The sequence below is a fragment of the Oryctolagus cuniculus genome, chromosome 11, assembly GCF_964237555.1.
Source record: "Oryctolagus cuniculus chromosome 11, mOryCun1.1, whole genome shotgun sequence".
NCBI lineage: Eukaryota > Metazoa > Chordata > Mammalia > Lagomorpha > Leporidae > Oryctolagus > Oryctolagus cuniculus.
Window position 1 is genome coordinate 123311396 of NC_091442.1, and position 27114 is coordinate 123338509.

Genomic DNA, 27114 nt, shown 5'->3' on the forward strand with positions numbered 1-27114 from the left:
TATTACAGGGACTAACATGATCAGGACTCCATGGTTGGGGAATTCGTCAATCAAGGTTGAAGTCCCCGCTTCTGATTTTAAGGGGTACTGGTGTCGATGAACAAATGTCATCTTGTCCTTGAAGAGGACTGTGATGGGGCAGCAAGTGCGGCCCGTCCAGGTGTGCCCTTGTCCCAGAGGATCTGTTTCCCCTTGGATTTCAGCAGGAAGATGACCAAGCTGGGACTGTCTCAGTCTGCGTGATCGTCACGACAAGATTTAGACTTGGGGTACTCAGCCTGAGAGAGGTGTCCAGGGGTGAGAGCAGACCCTGCCGGGTAGAGGGACGAGTACATCTTCTTTCTGCAACCAGAGCCAAGGCCTGGCGACAGCTCTTGGAGGACGGAGTCCTACGTGGGAGTCCGGTGTAGAGTGGCTCCCATATCAGTTAGAAAATCAGGATTCTTACTGTGACATCAGAAGTCACCCGAGCTTCAGGCACGAGATGTTTATGTAGGTTGTGGAAGCCACTTGCACTCCTGGTCCCTGTTATCCCTCAAAGCAGAGCATGAAGCAGTCGGAGACCCACCCTGTCTTTTACCTTGAGGGCAAGGCCAGGGGGGCATTTCAGGAAGGGACATTCTTTATGTCGGTGTCCAGCTTCTCTCACCTAAAACGTCCTTTCTTGGGCTTTTATTTATTTTTTTTAATTTATTTTTTATTATTTATTTATTTATTTATTTATTTATTTATTTTTTGACAGGCAGAGTTAGACAGTGAGAGAGAGACAGAGAGAAAGGTCTTCCTTTGCCGTTGGTTCACTCTCCAATGGCCGCCGCGGCCGGCGCATCGCGCTGATCCGAAGCCAGGAGCCAGGTGCTTCTCCTGGTCTCCCATGGGGTGCAGGACCCAAGGACTTGGCCATCCTCCACTGCACTCCCGGGCCACAGCAGAGAGCTGACCTGGAAGAGGGGCAACTGGGACAGAATCCGGTGCCCTGACAGGGCAAGGCGGAGGATTAGCCTATTGAGCCGCTGCACCGGCTCATCCCAGATCTTAGGTGTCTTTGAGCAAGAAAAAATTCAGACCTGAGATAAAGATGAGGAGCCAGCAAGGTACAAGGTTTAGTGGGCTAGGACGTCCATCAGAACGGATGGGCACCTCTCTGGACAGAATCTGCGCGCGTGCCCAGCTATTCCGACTGGGGAAAGCAAGGTTACATGGTTTAGTGGGATGAATACAACCAACAGACCAAACGAGTGGCTCAGAAAAGAGCTGAGCACATAGTCTATGTTCAGACTGGGGCTTACAAGGGAAGGGGCCCCAGTTCTTGCACCATTTCTCCTTTCTCTCTTCTGCTTCTCCTGGACAAAGGGTTTGCTGAGTGTGAATTAGGTGAAATTCCTCCCAAGGCTTTGCTACACAGTGCCGTCAGACTGGGTAACCCACCTAGTGCCGGGCAGAGGAGATTCCCCTATGGTAGAGTTGGTACTGCCCAGTGTTGCCAGCTAGTTAACCCATGTGGTGCTGAGCAGAGAGGATTCTCCTGGGAGCTTTCCTGTGAAGTTATCAGGGTGTGGGCGGCACTTAGTGCCGTGAAATCCAGGGCAGCTTCCCAGGCTTTCCTTTCTGCAGAAGCTTTGTTTTCCTTAGGCCCTTAATTTCTTCTTCTTCTTTTTGAAGATTTATTTATTTAAAAGGCAGAGTTACATAGCGGCAGAGGCAGAGAGAGGGAGAGAGGGAGGTCTTCCATCCACTGGTTCACTCCCCAGTGGCCACAACAACTGGAGCTGGGCTGATCTGAAGCCAGGAGCCAGGCGCTTCTTCCGGGTCTCCTCCATGGGTGCAGGGGCCCAAGCACTTGGCCCATCTTCTACTGCTTTCTCAGGCCACAGCAGAGAGCTGGATTGGAAGAGGAGCAGCCGGGACTAGAACCGGCATCCATATGGGATGCTGGTGCTTCAGGTCAGGGTGTTACCCACTGCGCCACAGCGCTGGCCCCTTTAAGCTTTTTTTAAAAATATTTATTTGAAAGTTTATTTAGTGTTTCCTTATTTTTAAGGAATACACAATTTCATAAGTACAACTTTAGGAATATAGTTTTCTTCCCATTATACCAGCCCTCCCACTTACACTGCCCCCCCTTCCTCCCTCTCCCCTTGCCAGTCACATGCTCCGTTAAGACTCATTTTCTTTCTTTCCTTCTTTTTTTTTTTTTTTTTTTTTTTTTTTTTTTGACAGGCAGAGTTAGTGAGAGAGAGACAGAGAGAAAGGTCTTCCTTCCGTTGGTTCACCCCCCAAATGGCCGCTACGGCCAGTGCTGTGCCAGTCCGAAGCCAGGAGCCAGGTGCTTCCTCCTGGTCTCCCAGGCGGGTGCAGGGCCCAAGCACTTGGGCCATCCTCCACTGCCCTCCAGGGCCACAGCAGAGAGCTGGCCTGGAAGAGGGGCAACTGGGACAGAATCTGGTGCCCCAACCGGGACTAGAACCTGAGGTGCCGGCGCTGCAGGCGAAGGACTAGCCTAGTGAGCCATGGCGCTGGCCAAGACTCATTTTCAGTTAACTTTGCACACAGGAGACCAACTCTATACTAAGTAAAGATTTAACAGTTTTCACACACACACACACACACATACACACACAAACACAAACCGTTTCAGAACAAGTTTTACAGTTAATTCTCATAATACAACTCATTGAGGACAGAGGTCCTGCATGGGGAGTTAGTGCGCAGTGATTCCTGTTGTTAATTTAACAATTAACACTCTTATGTGTGACAACAGTGACCACCCAAGGCTCTTTACATGAGCTACCCAGGCTATGGCCTTTTGAGTCCACAAACTCCGTCAGTATTTGGACAGGCCGTAAGTTTTCTCCCTTCAGAAAAAAACTACATCCTTCTTTGATGGTCACTTCTTTCCGATGGGATCTCACAGAGATTCTTCATGTAGAACATTTTTTGCCACAGTGTTTTGGCTTTCCATGCCTGAAATGCTCTCATGGGATTTTTCAGCCAGACCAGGAAGCCTTAAGAGCTGATTCTGAGGTCAGAGTATTACTTAAAGTGATTGTCACTCTGTGAGTCTGCTGTGTGGACTGCTTCTCATCATGTTGGAACATTCTCTCCTTTTTAATTCTATTATTATCACCAGGCACTTGATCCTATTTATATAATCACTTTAATACTTAATCCTATCTATTTGTTCACTTTAACACTTAATATGATCCCTTTAACAATTAAGATGGCAATTTTACCACCCAGCTTAATGGGATTTGGGGTCACTGGGATGTTTTTAAACATACCCTTAGAAGTAAGTCTGCAGGAATGTATGCAGAACTATACAGCTTTACAGTTATCAACTTCCTCCTCCCTCTCTTATTCCCACTCTTATTTTTTTGCTGAGATCTATTTTCTTTTCTTTTTAATTTTTTTTACTTGACAGGTAGAGTTACAGACAGTGAGAGAGAGAAACAGAGAAAGGTCTTCCTTCCGTTGGTTCACTCCCCAAATGGCCACTACGGCCGGTGCTGCGCTGATCCAAAGCCAGGAGCCAGGTGCTTCTTTCTGGGTTCCCATGTGGGTGCAGGGCCCAAGCACTTGGGCCATCCTCCACTGCCCTCCTGGGCCACAGCAGAGAGCTGGCCTGGAAGAGGAGCAACCGGGACTGTAACCCAGCACCCATATGGGATGTCAGCGCCACAGGTGGAGGATTAACCGAGTGAGCCACGGCACCAGCCCCTGAGATCTATTTTAAATTGACTTTATACACATATGGTTAACTCCATGTTAAGTAAAGAGTTCAACAAATAATATGAAGAAAAAGCAAACAAACAAAAAACCCACGAAGCTGTTCCTTGACAGTTGAGACAAGGGCAGCTCAAGTCCTCTCTTCTCGTGTCAACTTCACTTCTACGGATTTCATTTTAGGTGCTCTATTAGTTATCCCAGGCCAGGGAGAACATGTGGTATTTGTCCCTTTGGGACTGGCTTATTTCACTAAGTATGATGTTTTCAAGATTCATCCATTTTATTGCAAATGACTGGATTTCATTTTTTCTAACCACTGTGTAGTAGTCCATGTTCTACATATCCCATAATTTCTTTATCCAGTCTTTGGTTTATGGCATCTGGGTTGATTCCATGTCTTATCTTGTGATTTGAGCTGCAGTAAACATGGAGGTGCAGATAACTCTTTTGCTTACTGACTTCATTTCCCTTGGGTACATTTCCAGGAGTGGGACGGCTGGGTCATATGGTAGGTCCTGTATTCAGAATTTTGAGGTATCTCCATACTGTCTTCCATAGTGACTTTACCAGTTTACAATCCCACCAACAATGAATTGGGGTACCTTTTTCCTCACATCCTCACCTGCAATTGTTGTTTGTTGATTTCTGTATGAAAGCCATTCTAACTGGGGTGAGGTGAAACCTCATTGTGGTTTTGATTTGCGTTTCCCTGATGGCTAGTTATCCTGAGCATTTTTTCATATGTCTGTAGCCATTTGGATTTCCTCTTGAAAAATGTCTGTTTAAGTTCTTGGCCCATCTCTTAACTGGGTTGTTGTTTTATTCTTGTGGAGTTTCTTGATCTCTTTGTATATTCTGGTTATTAATCCTTTATCAATTGCATAGTTTGCAAATAATTTCTCCTATTCTGTTGGTTGCCTCTTCACTTTCCTAAGCATTTCTTTTGCCGTATAGAAACCTCTCAATTTGATGTAATCCCATTTGTTAATTTTGGCTTTGACTGCCTGTACCTCTGGGGTCTTTTCAAAGAAGTCTTTGCCTGTGCCAGTGTTTTGCAGGGTTTCCCCAATGTTCTCTAATAATTTGATGGTGTTGGGTCATAGATTTAGGTCTTTAATCCACGTTGAGTGGATTTTTGTGTAAGGTGTAAGGTAGTGATCTTGCTTCATACTTCTGCATTTGGAAATCCAATTTTCCCAGCACCATTTGTTGAATAGACTGCCCTTGCTCCAGGAATTGGTTTTAGCTCCTTCATCAAATATAAGTTGGTTGTAGATATTTGGATTGATTGTTGTTTCTGTTCTGTTCCATTGGTCTATCCATCTGTTTCTGTACCAGTACCAGGCTGTTTTGATTACAACTGCCCTGTAGTATGTCTTGCAATCTAGTATTGTGATGCCTCCGGCTTGTTGTTGTTGTATAAGATTGTTTTAGTTATTTGAGGTCTCCTGTGCCTCCATATGAATTTCAGCATCATTTTTTCTACATCTGAGAAGAATGTCTTTGGTATTTTGGTTGGTATCACATTGAATCTGTAAATTGCTTTTGGAAGAATGGACATTTTGATGATATTGATTCTTCCAATCCATGAACATGGAAGATTTTCCATTTTTTGTTTCTTCTTCTATTTCTTTCTTTAACGTTTCTCACCATAGAGATCTTTGACATCCTTGGTTAAGTTTATTCCAAGGTATTTGATTTTTTTATGGCTTTTGTGAATAGAATTGATTTTAGAAGCTGAATCTCAGCCTTGGCAGTATCTGTGTATACAAAGGCTGTTGATTTTGTGTATTGACTTTATATCCTGATACTTTACCAAACTCTTCTATGAGTTCTAATAGTCTCTTAGAGGAGTCTTTTTGGTCTCCTATATTTAGAATCATGTCATCTGCAAATAGGGAGAGTTTAACTTCTCCTTCCCAATTTGTATCCTTTGATTTACTTTTCTTACCTAATGGCTCTGGCTAAAACTTCCAGCACTATATTGAATAGCAATGGTGATACTGGGCATCCTTGTCTGGTACTAGGTCTCAGTGGGAATGCTGCCAACTTTTCCCCATTCAGTAGGATGCTGGCCATGGGTTTGTCTTGATTGCCTTGATTGTGTTCAGGAATGTTCCTTCTATACCCAGTTTGCTTAGAGTTTTCATCATGAAAGGGTGTTGTATTTTATCAAATGCTTTCTCTGCATCTATTGAGATAATCATATGGTTTTCCTTCTGCAATTTGTTAATGTGATGTATCACATTGGTTGATTTGCAAATGTTGAACCATCCCTGCATACCAGGGATAAATCCCACTTGGTCTGGGTGGGTGATCATTCTGACGTGTTGTTGGATTCGATTGGCTAGAATTTTGTTGAGGACTTTTGCATCTATGTTCGTCAGGGATATTGGTCTGTAATTCTCTTTCTCTGCTGCGTCTTTTTCAGGTTTAAGAATTAAGGTGATGCTGGCTTCATAGAATTTGGAAGGATTCCCTTCTTTTCAATTGTTTTGAATAACTTGAGAAGAACTGGAGTTAGTTCTTCTTTAAATGTCTGCTAGAATTCAGCAGTGAATCCGTCTGGTCCTGGGCTTTTCTTTGTTGGGAAGGCCTTTATTACTGATTCAATTTCTGACTCAGTTATGGGTCTGTTTAGGTTTTCTGTGTCTTCATTGTTCAATTTAAGTAGATTGTATGTGTCCAGGAATCTATCCATTTCTGCTAGATTTCCCTGTTTGCTGGCATACAACTCTTTGTAGTAATTTCTGATGACTGTTTTTATTTCTGTGGTGTCTGTTGTTACATTCCCTTTTTCATCTCTGATGAAATCATCTCTGATGATTCTATTGATTTGGGTCTTCTCTCTCCTTCTTTGGTTAGTTGGGCCAATGATGTGTCAGTTTTGTTTATTTAAAAAAAAAAAAAAACCCAGCTCTTCAGTTTTGCTGATCTTTTGTATTTTTTATTCAATTTTGTTGATTTTTTCTCTAATTTTAATTATTTCTTTTCTTCTACTAGTTTTGGGTTTGGTTTGCTGTTGCTTTCTAGATCCTTAAGTTGCATTGATAGATCATTTATTTGGTGCCTTTCCAATTTCTTGACATAGGCACCAGTTGCTATAAACTTTCCTCTTAAGACTGTTTTTGCTTTATCCTGTAAGGTTTTTTTTTTTTTTGGACAGGCAGAGTGGATAGTGAGAGAGAGAGACAGAAAGGTCTTCCTTTGCCGTTGGTTCACCCTCCAATGGCCGCCGCGGCCGGCGCGCTGCGGCCAGCGCACCGCGCTGATCCGATGGCAGGAGCCAGGAGCCAGGTGCTTTTCCTGGTCTCCCATGGGGTGCAGGGCCCAAGCACTTGGGCCATCCTCCACTGCGCTCCCTGGGCCACAGCAGAGAGCTGGCCTGGAAGAGGGGCAACCGGGACAGAATCCGGCGCCCCGACCGGGACTAGAACCCGGTGTGCCGGCACCGCAAGGCGGAGGATTAGCCTATTGAGCCGCGGCGCCGGCCTGTATCCTGTAAGTTTTAATATGTTGTGTTGTCATCTTCATTTGCTTCCAGAAAGTTTTTGATTTCTCTTTTGATTTCTTCTGTGACCCAGTGTTCATTCAGGAGCATATTGTTCAGTCTCCATGTGTTTGCATATGTTCTAGAGATTCCTGAATTCCTGATTTCCAGCTTCATTCCATTGTGGTCTGAGATGATGCATGGTATGATTTCGATTCTTTTGAATTTGCTGAGACTTGCTTTATGGCCTAGTATGTGGTTAATCCTAGAGAAAGTTCTCTGCATTGGTGAGAAGAATGTGTATTCTGAAACTATGGGATGAAAATTTCTATAGATATCTGTTAGGTCTATTTGGTCTACAGTGTCTATTAAATCTGCTGTTTCCTTCTAATTTTCTGTCTGATTGATCTGTCCATTGCTGAAAGTGGGGTATTGAAGTCCTCCATTTCTATTGTATTATTTATTTATTTATTTTTAAAGATTTATTTTTATTTATTTATTTATTTATTTTTTGACAGGCAGAGTGGACAGTGAGAGAGAGAGACAGAGAGAAAGGTCTTCCTTTGCCGTTGGTTCACCCTGCAATGGCTGCCGCGGCTGGTGCGCTGTGGCCGGCGCACTGCGCTGATCCGATGGCAGGAGCCAGGTACTTATCCTGGTCTCCCATGTGGGTGCAGGGCCCAAGCACTTGGGCCATCCTCCACTGCACTCCCTGGGCCACAGCAGAGAGCTGGCCTGGAAGAGGGGCAACCGGGACAGAATCCGGCGCCCCGACCGGGACTAGAACCCGGTGTGCCGGCACCGCAAGGCGGAGGATTAGCCTAGTGAACCATGGCGCCGGCTATTTTTATTTATTTGAAAGAGAGTTAGAGAGAGAGGTTGAGATAGAGAGGTCTTCCGTCCACTGGTTCACTCCCCAGATGGCTGCAATGGCCAGAGCTGAGCCACGGTGCTGGCCCCATGGCTCCAGTCTTAATCCTGGCTTCCTGCTAACGTGCACCTTGAGAGCCTCAGTGATAACCTGAAGTACTTAGGTCCCTGTATACATGGGGCAGCCTGATTGAGGTTCCGGCTCCTGGCTTCAGCCTGACCCCTTCCTGGCTGTTGCAGGCATTTGGGAAGTAAACCAGCAGATGGAAGGTGTGTCTGTGTCTGTGTCTGTGTCTGTGTCTGTGTCTGTGTCTGTGTCTCTCTTCCTTTCAAATGAGATGAATATGCGTAAATAACATTTTTTAAATTGAGGGAGTGGGAAATCTGTTATCCCTTTTGCCCTTTTACCATATGAAGAGAGAGCACCTCACCCTCTATCACTCTGTCTGTGCTCCATCTTGGATTTCAGAGTCTCTAGAAGTATAAGAAATTAGTTTCTGTTGTTCATAATTTCCCCAATTTAAGGCATTTTGTTAGCATTAGCAATGTCTAAGACACAGACCTTTTATTAAATATTTTTATAAAAAATGGACTCAGGGCAGCTGGTGCTGTGGTGTTGTAGGTAAGGCCACCACCTGTGATACTGGCAACCTGTATGAGTGCAGTTTGGGTCTCATTTGCTGCACTGCTGATCCAGCTCCCTGCTAATGCATCTGAGAAAGGCAGCAGAAGATAGAGCAAGTGGTTGGGCCCCTGCACCCCCATGGGAGACCTGGAAGAAGCTCCTGGCTCCTGGCTTCAGCCTGGGCATCCCTGACATTGTGGCCATTTTGGGAGTGAACCAGTGGATGGACGACCTCTCTCTCTCTCTCTCTCTCTCTCTCTCTAACTCTGCCTTCCAAATAAATAAATATATCTTAAAAAAAAAAAAAGAAAGAATGAATGTAGTTTAGGCAAAAAGCAGTGATACCACGTAGAAGAACTGAGATTCAAGAAAGAATGAAAAGCAGTAATCAATAATCGCTTAGTAATAAAATAATGTCTGTGGGGAAGAGCTGGTGCAGTGGCACCGTGTGTCAGGCCATTCTGCAGCACTGGCATCCCACAGGAGAAGCAGGGTTTGAGTCCTGGCTGCTCCACTTCTGATCCAGCTGCCTACGAATGTGCCTGGGAAAGCAGCAGCAGATGTCCCGAGTACCTGGGCTCTGCCAGCTACATGGGAGATCCAGGTGAAGCTCCTCGCTCCTGGCTTTGGCCTGGCCATTGTGGTCATTTGGGGAGTGAACCAGTAGATGAAAGATCTCTCTCTCCCTCTTTCTGATTCTTCCTCTCTCTCTGCAGGTCTGCCTTTCATACAAATAATAAATAAATCTTAAAAATAGTGTCTGTGAAGTAAAATTAATATGGGATACATGAAAACAGTATTCCAGGACTTGGGGAGGAGGGTAAATGGAGTTAAAGCATTCCAGTCTTTGTAATAGCAGAGATTGATACTGACTGTAGATTTTATTTTTATTTATTCACTTATTTATTTTTATTTAAAGATTTGTTTATTTATTTGAAAATCAGAGTTACACAGAGAGAGAAGGAGAGGCAGAGAAAGAGAGAGTAGGGGCCGACACTGTGGTGCAGCGGGGTAATGCCCTGCCCTGCGGTGCCGGCATCCCATATGTGCACCAGTTCGAGACCCAGCTGCTCCACATCTGATCCAGCTCTCTGCTATGGCCTGGGAAAGCAATAGAAGGTGACACAAGTCCTTGGACCCCTGCACCCATGTAGGAGACCTGGAAGAAGCTCCTGGCTCCTGGCTTCGGATTGGTGCAGCTCCGGCCATTGCGGCCAATTGGGGAATGAACCATCTGATGGAAGGCTCTCTCTCTTTCTCTCTCCCTCTCTCTGTAACTCTGCCTTTCAAATAAATAAATCTTTAAATAAAAAAAAGAGAGAGAGGTCTTCCATCCACTGGTTCACTCCCCAGTTGGCTACAACGGCCGGAGCTGTCCTGATCCAAAGCCAGGAGCCAGGAGCTTCCTCTGGGTCTTCCCATGTGCATGTAGGGGCCTACGGATTTGGGCCATTTTCTGCTGCTTTCACAAGTCAAAGCAGAGAGCTGGATTGGAAGTGGAGCAGCCAGGACTTGAACTGGTGCCCGTTTGGGTTGCTGGCACAGCAGGTGGCTGCCTTACTTGCTATGCCGCAGCACTGGCCCCTTGACTGTAGATTTTAATAAATGTGCAATTTACAAATTCTAAGGACCGTTGTAGCAATATAAATAATATACAGATCCCAAAGTATTGAAGAGAAAGTGATTGAACTTTCTTTATTCTTGTAAGAAAAAGTTGTGGAAAAGCTATTTTGTAACCATTAAACTTATATTGGAAACTCCCTGTGAAAGTGAGATGAGCCGGCACCACAGCTCACTAGGCTAATGCTCCACCTTGCGGTGCCAGCACCCCGGGTTCTAGTCCTGGTTGGGGCACCGGATTCTGTCCCGGTTGCCCCTCTTCCAGTCCAGCTCTCTGCTGTGGCCCGGAAGTGCAGTGGAGGATGGCCCAAGTGCTTGGGTCCTGTACCCGCATGGGAGACCAGGAGAGGCACCTGGCTCCTGGCTTTGGATCAGCGTGGTGCACCGGCTGCAGTGCTCCGGCCGTGGCTGCCATTGGGGGGTGAACCAATGGATAAGGAAGACCTTTCTCTCTGTCTCTCTCTCTCTCTGTCCACTCTGCTGAAGACAGGTGCTGCTTTTACTATTTTTTAAAGATTTGTTAATTTTTTAAGATTTATAAATTTATTTGAAAGGTGGAGTTATAGAGAGGCAGAGAGTGAACCACTGGTTCACTCTCCAAATGACCACAATGGCCAGAGCTGGACTCATACGAAGCCAGGAGGCAGGAGCTTCTTCCAGGTCTCCCACATGGGTGCAGGGGCCCAAAGACTTGGGCCATCTTCCACTGCTTTCCCAGGCCATAGCAGAGAGCTGGATCAGAAGTGGAGCAGCTGGGACTTGAACCGACATCTATTATGGGATGTCGGCACTGCAGCCAGCAGCTTTACCTGCTATGCCACAACGCAGGTCCCCCTACTTCTTTTTTTAAAAAATACATTTATTAACCAATGTTAACACATTAAATTAATCTGTATATATTGCTAGTCAGAACAGCTTACAGAATGTCAGAATGTACCATAGAGCTAGACAGGTACAGTGAATCGTTACGATGTGCGTAGTGACTAAGCCCAACACCTTGATATATAGCTTTATGATTTGAAGAAAAATGTTAATGATTCCTAAAACAATAGTAATTTTACCTAAAACTTTTTTTTAGATATTTATTTATTTATTTGAAAGTCAGGGGCCGGAGCTGTGGCTCACTTGGTTAATCCGCCTGCGGCGCCCGCATGCCATATGGGCACCAGGTTCTAGTCCCAGCTGCTCCTCTTCCAGTCCAGCTCTCTGCTGTGGCCCGGGAAGGCAGTGGAGGTTGGCCCAAGTGCTTGGGTGCCTGCACCCGCATGGGAGACCAGGAGGAAGCATCTGGCTCCTGGCTTTGGATCGGTGTAGCTCCGGCTGTAGCAGCCATTTGTGGGATGAACCAATGGAAAGAAGACCTTTCTCTCTGTTTCTCTCTCTCACTGTGTAACTCTGTCTGTCCAAAAAAAAAAAAAGATTTACACAGAGAAAGAAGGAGAGCCACAGAAAGAGAAGTCTTCCATCCACTGGTTCACTCCCCCAGTTGGCCACAGTGGCCGGAGCTGTGCCAATCTAAAGCCAGGAACCAGGAGCCAGGAGCTTCTTCTGTGTCTCCCATGTGGGGTGCAGGGGCCCAAAGACTTGGGCCATCTTCCACTGCTTTCGAAGGCCATAGCAGAGAGTGGGATTGGAAGTAGAGCAGTGAGGTCTTGAACCGGTGTCCATATGGGATGCCAGAACTGCAGGTGATAGCTTTACTCGCTATGCCACAGCGACAGCCCCATCTCTTTTTAGTTTTTGTTGTTGTTGTTGTTTTTGTTTTTGTTTTTGTTTTTGACAGGCAGAGTGGACAGTGAGAGAGAGAGAGACAGAGAGAAAGGTCTTCCTTTACCATTGGTTCACCCCCCAATGGCCGCTGCAGCCAGCATGCTGTGGCCAGCACACTGCGCTGATCCGAAGCCAGGAGCCAGGCGCCTTTCCTGGTCTCCCATGGGGTGCAGGGCCCAAGCACTTGGGCCATCTCCACTGCACTCCTGGGCCACAGCAGAGAGCTGGACTGGAATAGGGGCAACCGGGACAGAATCCGGTGCCCTGACCGGGACTAGAACCCGGTGTGCAGTCGGGGATTAGCCTAGTGAGCTGCGGCGCCAGCCTAATTTTTTTTTTAAACACACAGTTTTCATACTGTAGTAACTTGGAAATGTGCAGCTGTGTCAACAGAGACAAAAAAGCCAAAGTAACATGAATTTCACTTTCATGCAGCTATTAGTTAAATATTGCATACTCTGGAATGACTTTACACCAAAAGTATCCACAATAACTTGCTCATTTATGGGGTGGCTCAAAGTTTTAAAGCTTGAAAAGTAATCAGAGAAGGTTAAGTGTTCTTGACTATGACGTTTCTATCAGCGCCTCCACACCGGGGCAACAGTGACTGATTACACAGCAACAAAGAGGAATCAGTGATGCCCAGTGACTGCATAATTTAGGTACATTGTATGAAATGGGGCTACTGGGTAGTTTGTATAAAATATTGTGCGTATTAGGCAATAGTTTATCAGTTAACTTGTGTCACCACCATCTGCAGCAGCATCAAGATTAGATGGCTATTTCACAGAAGACTTTAGTTATATTTTTTACAAAAGATTTATTTATTTATTTGAAAGAGAGTTACAGAGAGGCAGAGGCGGGGGTGGGGTGTCTTCCATCCGCTGGTTCACTCCTGAGAGAGAGAGAGAGGTCTTCCATCCGCTGGTTCACTCCCCAAATGGCCACAATGGCTGGAGATGCACTGATCTGAAGCCAGGAGCCAGGAGCTCCCACGTGGGTACAGGACCCAAGGACTTGGGCCATCTTCTACTGCTTTCCCAGAGCTGGATCAGAAGTGGAGCAGCTGGGACTCGAACCGGCAGCCATATGGGATGCCAGCACAGCAGGTGATGGCTTTACCCACTATGGCACAGTGATTTAATTATTTTAATTTACATTTATGTTGTAGTTATTTTCTCTTTTCACTTCTGATTTTGAGTGGGTAGTTATCTGTTGAGCTCACCCCACCCCTTTTCTCTGCCATTCAACCCCTTTTAAAGTTAAGCCTTTATTGGCCTTTTCACCCAGTGGACTATGCCCAGTGTACACAGTGTAGTTCATTTATAATTTGGTTGGTTGTACACATACTCATTGCACTCATGGACTCACAATGCCATTTGTGTCAGGCCAGGTGGAACGCTAACGTTCAGCTGCCCAGTGGTGTAAATGCTTAGTGCCTGAAAGAGATTTGGCCTGTGGCATCTTGTTTCCATGGTGTCAGTCTTCCCATCACTTCTGACTTAAACGGCCAGAGTGATGCCCTGAACGTGGACCTGGAAAGCGAGGCACACAGTGGCGGCCACTAGGCACCATGATCTTGCCTCTGCTTCCTTCTTTTCTTCCAGTTAGGGTCTTTGAGAGTAAAATGTTAGGGATTATTCTCAGCCCTTTATGTGAAATAACTCAGTTCTCACCACAACTGTATGAGATGGGGATTCTTTTATTTCTTGACTTATTTTTTTTTTGTTTTATTTATTTTATTTGATAGGCAGTGTTAGACAGTGAAAGAGAGAGACAGAGAGAAAGGTCTTCCTTCCGTTGGTTCACCCCCCAAATGGTCGCTATAGCCAGTGCACTGCGCCGATCCGAAGCCAGGAGCCAGGTGCTTCCTCCTGGTTTCCCATGTGGGTGCAGGGCCCAAGCACTTGGGCCATCCTCCACTGCCTTCCTGGGCCACAGCAGAGAGCTGGCCTGGAAGAGGGGCAACCGGGACAGAATCTGGCGCCCCAACTGGGACTAGAACCTGGGGTGCCGGTGCCGCAGGTGGAGGATTAGCCTAGTGAGCCGTGGCACCGGCCTTTTGTTTTAATTTATTTTCATTTTATTTGAAAAGCAGAGAAACAGACAGACACAGATAGATCTCCCATTTGCTAATTCACTCCAGAGATGCCTGTGAAAGCTCCAGCTAGGCCAAACCAAAGCCGGAATTCTGGAACTCAGCCTGAATCTCCCTTGTGAAAAGCTGGGACCAAGTACTTGAACCATCACCTGCAGCCTCCCAGGGTGCACATGAGCAGCAAGCTTGAATCAGGAACCCGGCAGGACTCAAAACCAGGTGCTCTTAGGTGGGATGTGAATGTCCTAAGTACCCCCCCCCCCTTTTTTTAAAGATTTTTGGTTAGGGGCTGGCACTGTACTGTAGAAGGTTGAGCCACCTCCTGCAGTGTCAGCATCCCACATGGGTGCTGATTCAAGTCCTGACTGCGCCACTTCTGATCCAGATCCCTGCTAATGCACCTGAGAACATAGTAGACGACAGCCCAGTGCTTGGGCCCCTGCACTCATGTGGGAGACCCAGAAGAAGCTCCTGGCTCCTGGCTTCAGCCAGGTCCAGCCCCAGCCATTGTGGCCATTTAGGGAGTGAACCAGTGGTTGGAAAATCTCTCTCTCTCTGTTCCTCTCTCCTTTTCCCTATATCTCTGCCTTTCAAATAAATAAATAAACCTTTAAAAATTTTTTTTTTATTCAAAAGGCAAAGTTAGAGAGAGAGAGAGAGAGAGAGGAAGAAGAGAGAGAGATATCTTTCATCTACTGGTTCACTTCCCAAAAGGCCACATTGGCTGGGGCTGAGCTGGGCCCAAGCCAGGAGCCTGGAATTCCCATCTAGAGATTTCCCACGTGGGTGGTAGGGACCCAAGTACTTGAGCCATCATCTGCTGCTTTCCCAGGCACATTAGCAGGAAGCTGGATTGGAAGCCGAGCAGTTGGTACTCAAACCAGTGCTCCAAAATGGGATGCCAGTGTCACATGTGGCAGTTTAACCCACTGCGCCACAGCACCAGCCCCCAAGGGCACCTTAATCTCTGCACCAAATACCTACTCTGAGGTGAGGCTTCTCATTGTCCTCATTTTACAGGATAGGAAACTGAGGCAAAGAGGTGACTGGCCTCAGGTCACATAGCAGAGCCAGGACTTTGATCATGTATCTTCAAAAGTAGGAAAGGGGTGGGGGGAGTCTGGTGTTATGGTGCAGTGGGTTCGACCACTGCCTGCAACGCCAGCATCCCATGTGAGTGCCAGTTTGAGTCCCAACAGCTCCATTTCCCATTCAGCTCCCTGTTAGTGCTCCTGGCCTAAGTACTTGGGTCCTTGCTGGCCATGTGGGAGACCGAATGGAGTTCCACTTTCCTGTCCTCGACCTGGCCCAGTCCTAGCCATCGTGGCCATCAAGGGAGTGAACCAGCAGATGGAAGACCTCTCTCTGTCTCACCCTCGCTGTAATTCTGCCCTTCAAATAAATAAATAAATCTTTTAGAAAGAGAGGGAAAAAGAACTTGGGTATCCAGTCAAGTAATAGGGTACATTTCAGATTCTAATTTTCTCTTAGCAACGGCCTCCACCACAGAATGTTCTTTTCTGAAGGGCTCTTTTCATTGGCCTGTATGAGTGTACAGGCAGCATTTCCACTTGAAATCTGCCTTCTGTCTGATGTTTCTGCCAACCTGAAGATGTAAATAAAGGAGCAGGACTTCAGGTCCCTTTCTGTTGTCCGGGAAGGTATAGAAGGTGGTCCTGGATGCTGAGAGACTAGCAAGGGTCGTTGTCAGGATGCGAGGGGTCTTCCCACCACGCTGATACTGCAGGTACAGCAGAGACGTCATTTGTGACTTCCAGTTCATCTAGGGAAGAAAATTAAGACCTTCCTTGTAGGTGAGTATCTTTGTGGAGGGTAGGGTATAGTTACTGGAGTAGGAGAAATGTTTGAGAAAGACATATGCAATATCATCTGAGTAAGTATTCTAGAGTCAGTTCATACCAGTTCCTTTGATAATAAAATCAGCTACAACTAAACCAGAGACATGGCAATAAAAAACTCAAAGGGTGCACTGATACAATTTTTTTCAAAGATTTATTTACTTTATTCGAAAGAGTTACAGAGAGAGGAGGGGGGGGGGAGGGAGGGAGGGAGGGGTCGTCCATTCAGTGATTCACTCCCAAATGACTCAGTGGCTGGAGCTGGGCCAACCTGAAGCCATCTGGGTGTCTCACTTGGGTGGCAGGGCCCAGGCACTTGGCCATCTTCTGCCGCCTTTCCAGGCGACTTGGCAAGGAGCTGGATCGGAGTTGGAGCAACCAAGATGCGAGCTGGCATTCGTACAGGGTAATCGCAGGCAGGGACTGCACCTGATGCACACCTTTCTCTTGACTTGTGTTTACCTGGTGTATGTTTTCCAGCCTTTATATTTGTCTCTTTGTCAAAAGCTACTGTGTTGGGGCAGGCTTTTGGCTCAGCAGTTAAGATGCCTTTTTCTTTTTTTTTCTTTTTTCTTTTTTTTTTTTTTGACAGGCAGAGTGGACAGTGAGAGAGAGAGACAGAGAGAAAGGTCTTCCTTTGCCGTTGGTTCACCCTCCAATGGCCGCCGAGGCCGGCGCGCTGCGGCCGGCGCACCGCGCTGATCCGATGCCAGGAGCCAGGTGCTTTTCCTGGTCTCCCATGGGGTGCAGGGCCCAAGCACCTGGGCCATCCTCCACTCCACTCTCTGGCCACAGCAGAGAGCTGGCCTGGAAGAGGGGCAACCGGGACAGAATCTGGCGCCCCGACCGGGACTAGAACCCGGTGTGCCGGCGCCGCTAGGCGGAGGATTAGCCTAGTGAGCCACGGCACCGACAAGATGCCTTTTTCTTGCATGATAAATCTCAATGTGTCCTTAAGCCACTAATTTAAATTTTTAATAAAATAGAGCTAAAGTAAAAATTCTCTTGCATGTCATTAAGCATTTTATTATAAACCAAATGAGCATCCTTTTTTGGACATGCCATTCATATTACTAGAACTGTATGTTGATAAGACAGAAAAGAGAAGAGAAAGCTGTCTAATTTTGAGGAGAGCGAAGATATTATTATATTTGTTACAATTGTTATATTTATTAAAAAGTCAGAAAGAAAATCACCCATGACAAAGGGTCTCAAGTTTAGAGAGGTTACCATAAAATCATAAGCAGAATTTATCTTTTGAATCAGTAGTGAAGCAAATAAAAACAAAAGCAGCATAATAAATCCATGGAAAACAGGAAAGGGGAGATAAAAACAGAACTTCATATGCAATAAGTTAATCAGTGAAAGATATTTCTTAGATTAAAAAAGTCATCCAACAATATACTTATTACAAAAACATTTTTTCTAAAAATATTTATTTTCATTTTACTTGAAGGACACACACACAGAAAGATCTCTCATCTTGTGGTTTACTCCCCAGACGCCCTCCTGCAAAAGCCTAGACCGAAACAGGCCAAAGTCAGGAGTCAGCAACTCAGGATCAGGGCTGTGTCAGGCTGGAGCCAGCAGCCCAGAGCCCAGTGTCAGTCTCACATATGGGTGACAAGCACCCAACGACTTGAGCCACCGTCTCTGCCTCCCTGTGTGCATATTAACAGGAAGCTGGAGTCAGGACTCAGACACAGGTACGCAGATACAGGATACTGGGGTCCCAAGTGATGTCTTAATATTAACAGGAAGCTGGAGTCAGGACTCAGATGTAGGTGCGCACATACAGGATACTGGGGTCCCTAGTGATGTCTTTTTTTTTTTTTTTTTTTTTTTTTTTTTTTTTTTTTTGACAGGCAGAGTGGACAGTGAGAGAGAGAGACAAAGAGAAAGGTCTTCCTTTTGCCGTTGGTTCACCCTCCAATGGCTGCCGCGGCTGGCGCACTGCGGCCGGCGCATCGCGCGGATCCGAAGGCAGGAGCCAGGTACTTATCCTGGTCTCCCATGGGGTGCAGGGCCCAAGCACTTGGGCCATCCTCCACTGCACTCCCTGGGCCACAGCAGAGAGCTGGCCTGGAAGAGGGGCAACTGGGACAGAATCCGGCACCCCGACCGGGACTAGAACCCGGTGTGCCGGCACTGCAAGGCTGAGGATTAGCCTAGTGAGCCGCGGCGCCGGCCCTAGTGATGTCTTAACCATTGTGCCAAATGCCTGCTTTCTAATTTGTTGATCACTTTTCCCTCCTCTCCCCTCCCCATCTCTTCCTTTCCCTTCCCTTCCTCCCCTCTCCTCCCCTCCCCTTTCATTTCCTTTCCTTAGATTTATTTATTTATTTGAAAGGCAGAGTGACAGAGAAAGAGGACAAGACAGAGAGATCTCCTATCCATTGGTTCACTCCCCAAATGGCTGCAGCAGTCAGGACTGGCCAGATGGAAGCCTTGAGCCCGGAATGCCATCTGGGTCTCCCTCAAGGGTGGCAGGAACCTAAGTAGTTGGGCCATCATCTGTTGCCTGCCAAGTGCATTAGCAGAAAACTGAATCTGATGCAGTGGCAGGATTTGGTGCTGGGCACTTGGGTGTGGGATGCGCTTGCCTCAGCTGGCAACTTAACCTGCTGCACCACGATGCCTGCCCCTGTATTTTGTGTATTGACCTTGTGTTGGGTGAGCTCTGAAATTCACTCTAATTAATTCTAGTAGCTTTTTTTTTTCTTGAAAAAGATAAGGATGGGGGCTGGCATTGTGGTATAGCAGGTAAAGCCACTACCTATGACGTTGGCATCCTATATGAATGCCAGTTTGTGTTCTGGCTGCTCCATTGCTGATCCAGTTCCCTGCTAATGGCCTGGGAAAAATATGGAAAGATGGCCTGAGTGTTTGGGCCCCTGATACCCACGTGGGAGACCCAGATGAAGCTCCTGGCTTCCCTCCTGGCTTCCCCCTGGCCCAGTGCTGGCCATTGTGGCCATCTAGGGAGTGAACCAGCAGATGAAAGATTCTCTCTCTCTCTCTCTCTCTGCCCAACCCTTCTCTCCTTCTCTGTTCTTCTCTCTGTAACTTTTTTTTTTTTTTTTTTACAGGCAGAGTTAGACAGTGAGACAGAGAGAAACAGACAGAAAGGTCTTCCTTCCGTTGGTTCACTCCCCAAATGGCCGCTACGGCTGGTGCGCCGGGCTGATCCAAAGCCAGGAGCCAGGTGCTTCCGCCTGGTCTCCCATGCGAATGCAGGGCCCAAGCACTTGGGCCATCCTCCACTGCCTTCCCGGGCCACAGCAGAGAGCTGGACTGGAAGAGGAGCAGCCAGAACAGAATCTGGCACCCCAACTGGGACTAGAACCCGGGGTGCCGGTGCCACAGGCGGAGGATTAGCCAAGTGAGCTGTGGCGCCAGCCTCTCTGTAACTCCTTCAAATGAATACATACATCTTTTAAAAAAGGTACAGATTTAAAAAAAAAAAAAAAATGAGACAGAGACAGGGGACAGATGGACAAAGAGAAATCTTCCATCTACTGGTTTACTCTCCAATTCCCACAACAGCTGAGCCTAGCCCAGGCCAAAGCCTGGAGCCAAGAATTCAATTCAGGTTTCCCACATGGGTGTCAGGGACTCAATGACATGAGCTGTCATCTACCTCCTGGGGTGCACGTCGGTGGGAAGCTGGAATCGGAGCACTCTGAGATGGGATGTGGCTGTCTCAGGCAGCCACTGAACTGCTGCACCAAACACATATCCAGCTTTTTTTCCTTACAGATATTTTTGGCATTCCTGTTTCTACAGTCATGTTACCTGAGTAAAGACAGTTTTACTTCTTTCTTTGTGTGTGTGTGTGTTTGTATGTATGTGTGTATATGTGTGTGTTCCTCCATTATAATCTTGGGTAGAGTGGCTAGAGTCCCTTGTTCCAATCTGAGGAGAAAAGCATTCAGTCTTTTTACCATTAGATATACTGACAACTGTGGGTTTTTAAGTAAATGCTCTTTATCAAATTCAGGACGGTCCCTCTGTTAACTAATTGAAGTGCATTTATCATAAAAGGGTGTTTAATTTTTCACATTACTGAAACATGACTATTTGAGGGTAATTCAAAAGATTATGGAAAAATAGAATTAAACAGTAAGTTTATTTTGGGCAAAAAGCTTTTGAAAGCATGCAGTTTTCCATAATACAGATTTTAAAGACCTCTCCTAGGCATGGATTTCAATTTTTTTGTATCAAAGTAGGTATCTTCTAATTCTATTTTCCATAACTTTTTGAAGTATATCATTACATTAAATATAAATATTTTATATATCCCAATTAAAAGGCAGAGAATGACCAACTGAATGCAAAACAGAGGCCAATCATGTGCTGTTTAGAAGAGAAACATTTTAAATATAGTGATATATAGATTGAAATAAAAGGATATTAAATATGTGCCAAACATGAGCCACAAGAATAGTGGTTATTGGGGGCTGGTGTTGTGATACAGTGGGTTAAGCTGCCATTTGAGATGCCAGCATCCCATATCTGAGTGCCAGTTTGAGTCCCTGCTGCTCCGCTTCCAACCCAAGTCCCTATTTATGTGCCTAGGAAAGAAGCAGGTGATAGCCCAAGTACCTGGGTCCCTACCACCCACATGGGAGACCCAGATAGAATTGCAGGCTCCTGCCTTTGGCTTTGACCCAGCCCCAGCTATTACTGCCATTTGGGGGAATGAATCAGTGGTTGGAAGATCTCTTTCTCTGTCTCTCCCTCTCTCTGTTACTCTGCCTTTCAAATAAATAAATATATAAGAAAGAAATAATATCAAGACAACACAGATTTCAAGATGAGGTGTGCTGCCATAGTGGTGAGGGAGACGTCAAAATAACCAGACAGCCAGTCAGTCCATGAAGCAGACATCATGATCCTAAATACTTATCCACATAACAGAAGTCAAGACACATGTGAAGCAAGATAGAATCAAAATAAGTAGATAAATTATAGTTAGTTAGTTGAAAATATAGCCTTCTCTTATTAATTGATATATAAGGTAGACAGAAAATCAGGATATGAAAGACCTGAAAACTGTCAACCAACATGCCTTCCCTGGCCAACCAGCAGCAGCAGAATGAAACTCATTTTCCAGTACATATGGAGCCTTCACCAAGAGAGACCACAGCACAGTGCAAGGTACAGCCTCGAGGCCAGATCCAGGCCACTGCCTGGCTTTATACAGCTTACTTGTTAAGAATGGTTTTTATGTCTTTTTTTAAAGAATTATTTTATTTTTTTACAGAGTTACACAGAGAGAGGAGAGGAAGAGAGAGAGAGAGAGAGAGAGAGAGAGAGAGAGGTCTTCCATCTGCTGGTTCACTCCCCAAATGACTGCAACAGTCAGAGCTGAGCTGATCCAAAGCCAGGAGCTTCTTCCAGGTCTCCCATGTGGGTGCAGGGACCCAAAGACTTGGGCCATCTTCTGCTTTCCCAAGCCATAGCAGAGAGCTGGATCAGAAGAGGAGCAGCCAGGACTTGAACCAGTGCCATATAGGATGTCGGCGCTGCAGGTTGGGGCTTTAACCCTCTGTGCCACAGCACTGGCCCTGGTTTTTATGTCTTTAGAGATTTTTTTTTTTTTTTTTTTTTTTTTTTTTGACAGGCAGAGTGGACAGTGAGAGAGAGAGACAGAGAGAAAGGTCTTCCCTTGCCGTTGGTTCACCCTCCAATGGCCGCCGCGGTCGGCGCGCTGCGGCCGGCGCACCGCGCTGATCCGATGGCAGGAGCCAGGAGCCAGGTGCTTTTCCTGGTCTCCCATGGGGTGCAGGGCCCAAGCACCTGGGCCATCCTCCACTGCACTCCCTGGCCACAGCAGAGGGCTGGCCTGGAAGAGGGGCAACCGGGACAGAATCCGGCGCCCCAACCGGGACTAGAACCCGGTGTGCCGGCGCCGCTAGGCGGAGGATTAGCCTAGTGAGCCGCGGCGCCGGCCTCTTTAGAGAATTTTTAAAAAGAGAAAGAACACGCAGCAGAGACCCAATGTGTCTTACAAAGCCAGAAATATTTACTCTTTAGCTCTTCATGGAAAATGTTTTTTTGGTCTTTATGGTAGACCATAAAACAAATCTTAATCCAAGAAGGGGGTGGGCTTTGTGGTGCAGCGGATTAAGCCGCTGTTTACCATGCATGCCAGCATCCTGTATGGGAGTGCCAGTTTAAATGCCAGCTACTCTGGCCCATCCGGCTTCCTGCTAGAGCTCCTGGGAAGGCAGCTGAGGGCTCTAGTACTGGGACCCCTGCCACCCATGTGGAAGATGAGGATAGAGTTCTAGGCTCCTGGCTATGGCTTGGCCCATCCCTAGCTATTGGCATCATTTGGGAAATGAACCAGTAGATGGAAGATCTTTCTCTCTCTCTCTTTTTCCCCCTCTGATGCTCTGAAACTTTTAAATGAAACTTTTAAAAAATCTAAACAGGGGCTGGTGCTGTGGTGTAGCGGGTAAAACCACCACCTGCAGTGCTGGCATCCCACATGGGCGCTGCTCCACTTCAAATCAGCTCCATGCTATGGCCTTGGAAAGCAGTGGAGGATGGCCCAAGTCCTTGGGCCCCTGTACTCATGTGGGAGACCTGGAAGAAGCTGCCGACTCCTGGCTTTGGATCGGCGCAGCTCTGGCTATTGTGGCCAACTGGGGAGTGAACTAGCAGATGAAAGACTTTCTGTCTTTCTCTCTCTCTCTGCCTCTCCTCTCTCTGTGTAGCTCTGCCTTTCAAATAAATAACTCTTGGAAAAAAAACTGGACAGAATGAAATCATGCAAGCATGCTGTCTCATCTAATTCATCAACATAGAGACGGGGAGAGGAGGGGCCGGTAGGTAGAGGGTGGAGGAGTGCAGAGTGAGGGTGGAGGAGGAGTGCAGAGTGAGGGTGGTGAGCTCTCCTGTGTGAACTCGCAGCAGAGAAGTGACCCTTTTGTCTTTGCTGGCAGCTCGGTGGCCATCACGATGTTCTGGAAGTTTGACTTGAATACCACGTCCCATGTTGACAAGCTGCTGGACAAGGAGCACGTGACGCTGCAGGAGCTGATGGACGAAGATGACCTCCTGCAGGAGTGTAAGGCTCAAAACCGGAAGCTGCTGGACTTCCTGTGCAGGCAGCAGTGTATGGAGGAGCTGGTGGGCCTCATCACACAGGACCCGCCCCTGGACATGGAAGAGAAGGTCCGCTTCAAGTATGTACTGAGGCTGTGGCCAGGGCCCCGTGTGATGAGCAGTGCTGAGGACAGTCCGAGCTAGGGCCTCCTCACGGAGCAGGTGACATAAACACTTGCTCCCCACTCTCCCACCCTGCACCTCTAGAAGTGAGGGGTGCTCTTCTGGGATTTGCTGTTAGGGACGTTTGAGGGTTTGGGGCCCCCTATGTGTGTTTTCTGTTCGATGTATAAGTAAGTTTATGTTAAGTTGGTGCATGTTGGAATGCTTCTTTTAAAATTTATTTTATTGTTTATTTGAGAGGCAGAGGGACAGAGAGGTCTTCCATCTGCTAGTTCACTCCCCAAACGTCTGCCACAGTCAGGAGCCAGGGCCTCGCTCTGGGTCTTCCTCAAGTGTAACAGTTGAGCCATCTCTGCTGACTCCCAGGGTGTGCATAGGTAAGAAGCTGGAAATCAAACCCAGGGACTCTCCTGTGTGAGACACAGGCAGTTTTTTTTTTTTTTTTTTTAAGAGCTGATTATTTATTTGAAAGAGTTACAGAGAAGGACAGACAGATCTTTAATCCACTGGTTTACTCCCCAAATGACAGCAGCAGCCAGGTCTGGGCCAGACTGAAACCAGGAGCCAGGAGCTTCACATGGGTCTCCATGTGAGTGCAGGGGCCCAAGCACTTGGGAAGTCTTCTGCTGCTTTCCCAGGCACATTAGCCGGGAGCTGGATCACAAGTAGAACAGTCAGGACTCGAACTGGCGCCCATATGGGATGCTGGCATCACAGGCAGCTGCCTAATCCACTACCCCATAATGCTGGCCCAACAGGCGTCTTAACCTCTAGGCTACACAGCTGCTCCCATCAAAGTGTTTCGCCTGACAATATGCTGAGAGAAAAAGAGTGCCCATGATGATGAGGTCACACTGTCGGCAGGGCTGACCCCAGGCCTGGCAAAAAGCCAGGCAGAAGAGAGGTGCAACAGCTGACTCCTTGGCCCTGAAAAATGCTTGATTTGGGGGTCTTCAACTTGGAGGAAATCCATCATTGTCAGTCTCAGTACCTAAAGTGTCCATTCAGTGGTTAGCCAGGGTGTTAGGAGATGGAGAAAGGGAGGGGCAGTGTGATAAGACAAGGTTGGAGCCATAGGGACTTCAGGTGTGGACAGTGGAGTGGAAACAGGAGGAGACTCCTAGCTACTTGAAGGGTGTGGCTCTGTAAAAAGGCCATGTGGCCACCTCCACGGAGAGCTGGGGCTGAGTGACACACAGAGATTAGTCAGGCACAGCTGCCCTCAGCTGCTTACAGGGAGGCGTGAAGTACACGTGTGTGGTGGGAAAGTGTTAAGATCAGTGGGGCTGGCTCTGTGGCATCGCAGGCTATAAGACTGCCTGCAGCGCTGGCATCCCACATGAGCACCAGTTCGCATCCTGGCGGCTCCTCTTCTGATACAGCCCCTACTATGGCCTGAGGAAGCTGTGGAGGATGGCCCAGGTACTTGGGCCCCTGCACCCGCGTGGGAGACCCAGAGGAAGCTCCTGCCTCCTGGCTTCAGATCAGCCCAGCTCCAGCTGTTGCAGCCAATTGGGGAGTGAACCAGTGATGGAAGACCTCTCTCTCTGTCTCTTCCTCCCTCCCTCTGTAGCTCTGCCTCTCAAATAAATAAATAAATAAATAATCTATAAAGCAAGGTCAGCACAGTGTAGCCCACAGTCCAGCTCTGATTTTTGTGGCTGTGAGCTGAGAGGCTTTACTGTTTGAGATGGTTTTGACAAAGAAATCCAGGGAACAATGACTTGTTAGCACATGAAAATGCACCAAATTCATATTTCCAGTGTCTCCCACTGAAGTCTTGCAGGAGATAATAGCAAAGTCGAGTAGTTGCAAGAGAGGGCATTGAAAATATTTGCTCTCTGGATCTTCACAGAAAATCTTTGCTGACCTTAGTCTTAGAAGGAAGACAAAGCAAGGTAGGGACATGGGACGTGTGTGTCAGTAATTCACGTCGGTGGTCAGTCTGTGGTTCAATAAAACTTTATTTATTTTTTTTTTATTTTTTTATTTTTTTTTTTGACAGGCAGAGTGGACAGTGAGAGAGAGAGACAGAGAGAAAGGTCTTCCTTTGCCGTTGGTTCACCCTCCAATGGCCGCTGCGGCCGGCGCACCGCGCTGATCCGATGGCAGGAGCCAGGAGCCAGGTGCTTTTCCTGGTCTCCCATGGGGTGCAGGGCCCAAGCACCTGGGCCATCCTCCACTGCACTCCCTGGCCACAGCAGAGGGCTGGCCTGGAAGAGGAGCAACCGGGACAGAATCCGGCGCCCCGACCGGGACTAGAACCCGGTATGCCGGCGCCACTAGGCGGAGGATTAGCCTAGTGAGCCGCGGCGCCGGCCAATAAAACTTTATTTTTAAGAACCAGTGTCTGTTTTCAAGACTCCACAGCCGGCGCCGTGGCTCAATAGGCTAATCCTCCACCTTGCGGCGCCGGCACACCGGGTTCTAGTCCCGGTTGGGGCGCCGGATTCTGTCCCGGTTGCCCCTCTTCCAGGCCAGCTCTCTGCTATGGCCAGGGAGTGCAGTGGAGGATGGCCCAGGTGCTTGGGCCCTGCACCCCATGGGAGACCAGGAGAAGCACCTGGCTCCTGGCTCCTGCCAGGATCAGCGCGGTGCGCCGGCTGCAGCGGCGGCCATTGGAGGGTGAACCAACGGCAAAGGAAGACCTTTCTCTCTCTGTCTCTCTCTCTCACTGTCCACTCTGCCTGTCAAAAAAAAAAAAAAAAAAAAAAAAAAAAAAAAAAAAAGACTCCAGACTACTCCCTCCAAGGCCAGCACTGGCAGGTTAAATAGCACCTCTTCCAATAGTCTGGGGGCCTTAAAGGGCAAGGTTCCATCTGCAGATGTGACTGTGACTACACACCCACTCTGCCCCGCCCAGTGACAACAAGCTGGTTACTGGGCATGACACAGGATGCAGCCCAAGGACTTAAACCCCACCAGCGGTGGGGCCAACCTGAGAACTGTGGCGGTGTTCCTGACCTTTTTCTAAAGTTTCCTGTGTACTTTGCCTGCCAAGGTTTGGTCATTTGTGAAGGAAGACAAAAGTGCCAGCAGGTGGATGCCAAGGTGTCGCTTGTGTTACTCATAAACAGTGTAGTTGATGACTGGGCTGCGTGCTCGCCCAGCAGGAAGCAGCTGGATGAGGGTGGGGCCTGAGGAAGGGCTGTCCTGCCCCAGAAGAGGAAGATCCCAGAGCAGATATCGGGAGGGAGAGGGAGCTTCCATGTTAGGAATTCCTCGACCACCTGTCCCCCCCACTCCTGCAGTGCCACTGTCTTCAGTGACTTCCCTCTCCTCTCCTTTGCTGACTTCCTATGGTAGATGGTATTTTCGAGGGACTTCCTGAGAAAGAGTATGGGTAGTGGTGTGGGGAATGGGCAGCTCAGAGGTCACCTGCTCCTCTCGTGCCTGCCGGGGACTCCCTCTGGTTAGAATTCCAGATCAGGCGTCTTCTGCTGTAATGGCTGGGCTTGCTGTGCACACGCCTGGGCGGCAGCTTTATTGCTGTGTGCTTTGCCCATTTTCTCTCCTCCCTGAGCACATCTGGGTTCCTTTCTAATCCCCCTTGTTCTAGAATTTCCCAATAATAGGAAATTGTTCTGTGGGTCAGAACAAGGATCTCAGGTGAATTTGGTAATCAGAATTTTAGAGAAATTAGTGTAAATTAAGAAAAATAGGTAAATAAAAAACTAAGCAAACAAAGCAACAAGAAAACTATTGATTCTGGGTGAAAATTTGTTTGTTTTTTTTTTTTAAATAAATTATGGGGCATTTAATTAATTATATGACAGGCAGAGAGAGATGGAGAGCTCTTCCAAGTGCTAGTTCACTC

The 27114-nt window shown here is 47.3% G+C and overlaps 1 protein-coding gene across 31 annotated transcripts in view; it reads left to right on the forward strand.

The window, feature by feature from the left end:
• The window catches only part of PPP6R2 (protein phosphatase 6 regulatory subunit 2), a 101969-nt gene that overhangs the window by 33377 nt on the left and 41478 nt on the right, over positions 1–27114 (forward strand). For 3 of the 31 annotated variants that reach the window (XM_070053110.1, XM_070053111.1, XM_070053113.1), the window contains exons 1-4: positions 14882–16013; positions 17560–17764; positions 21150–21218; positions 23012–23254. In XM_070053110.1, the coding sequence (XP_069909211.1) occupies positions 21157–21218; positions 23012–23254 (305 nt within the window). In that variant the 5' untranslated portion in view covers positions 14882–16013; positions 17560–17764; positions 21150–21156. Of the gene's footprint in view, positions 1–14877; positions 16014–17514; positions 17765–21144; positions 21219–22783; positions 22895–23011; positions 23255–27114 lie in introns of those variants that run through there. The other 28 variants (XM_070053120.1, XM_070053121.1, XM_070053122.1 and 25 more) reach the window with 20 other exon arrangements.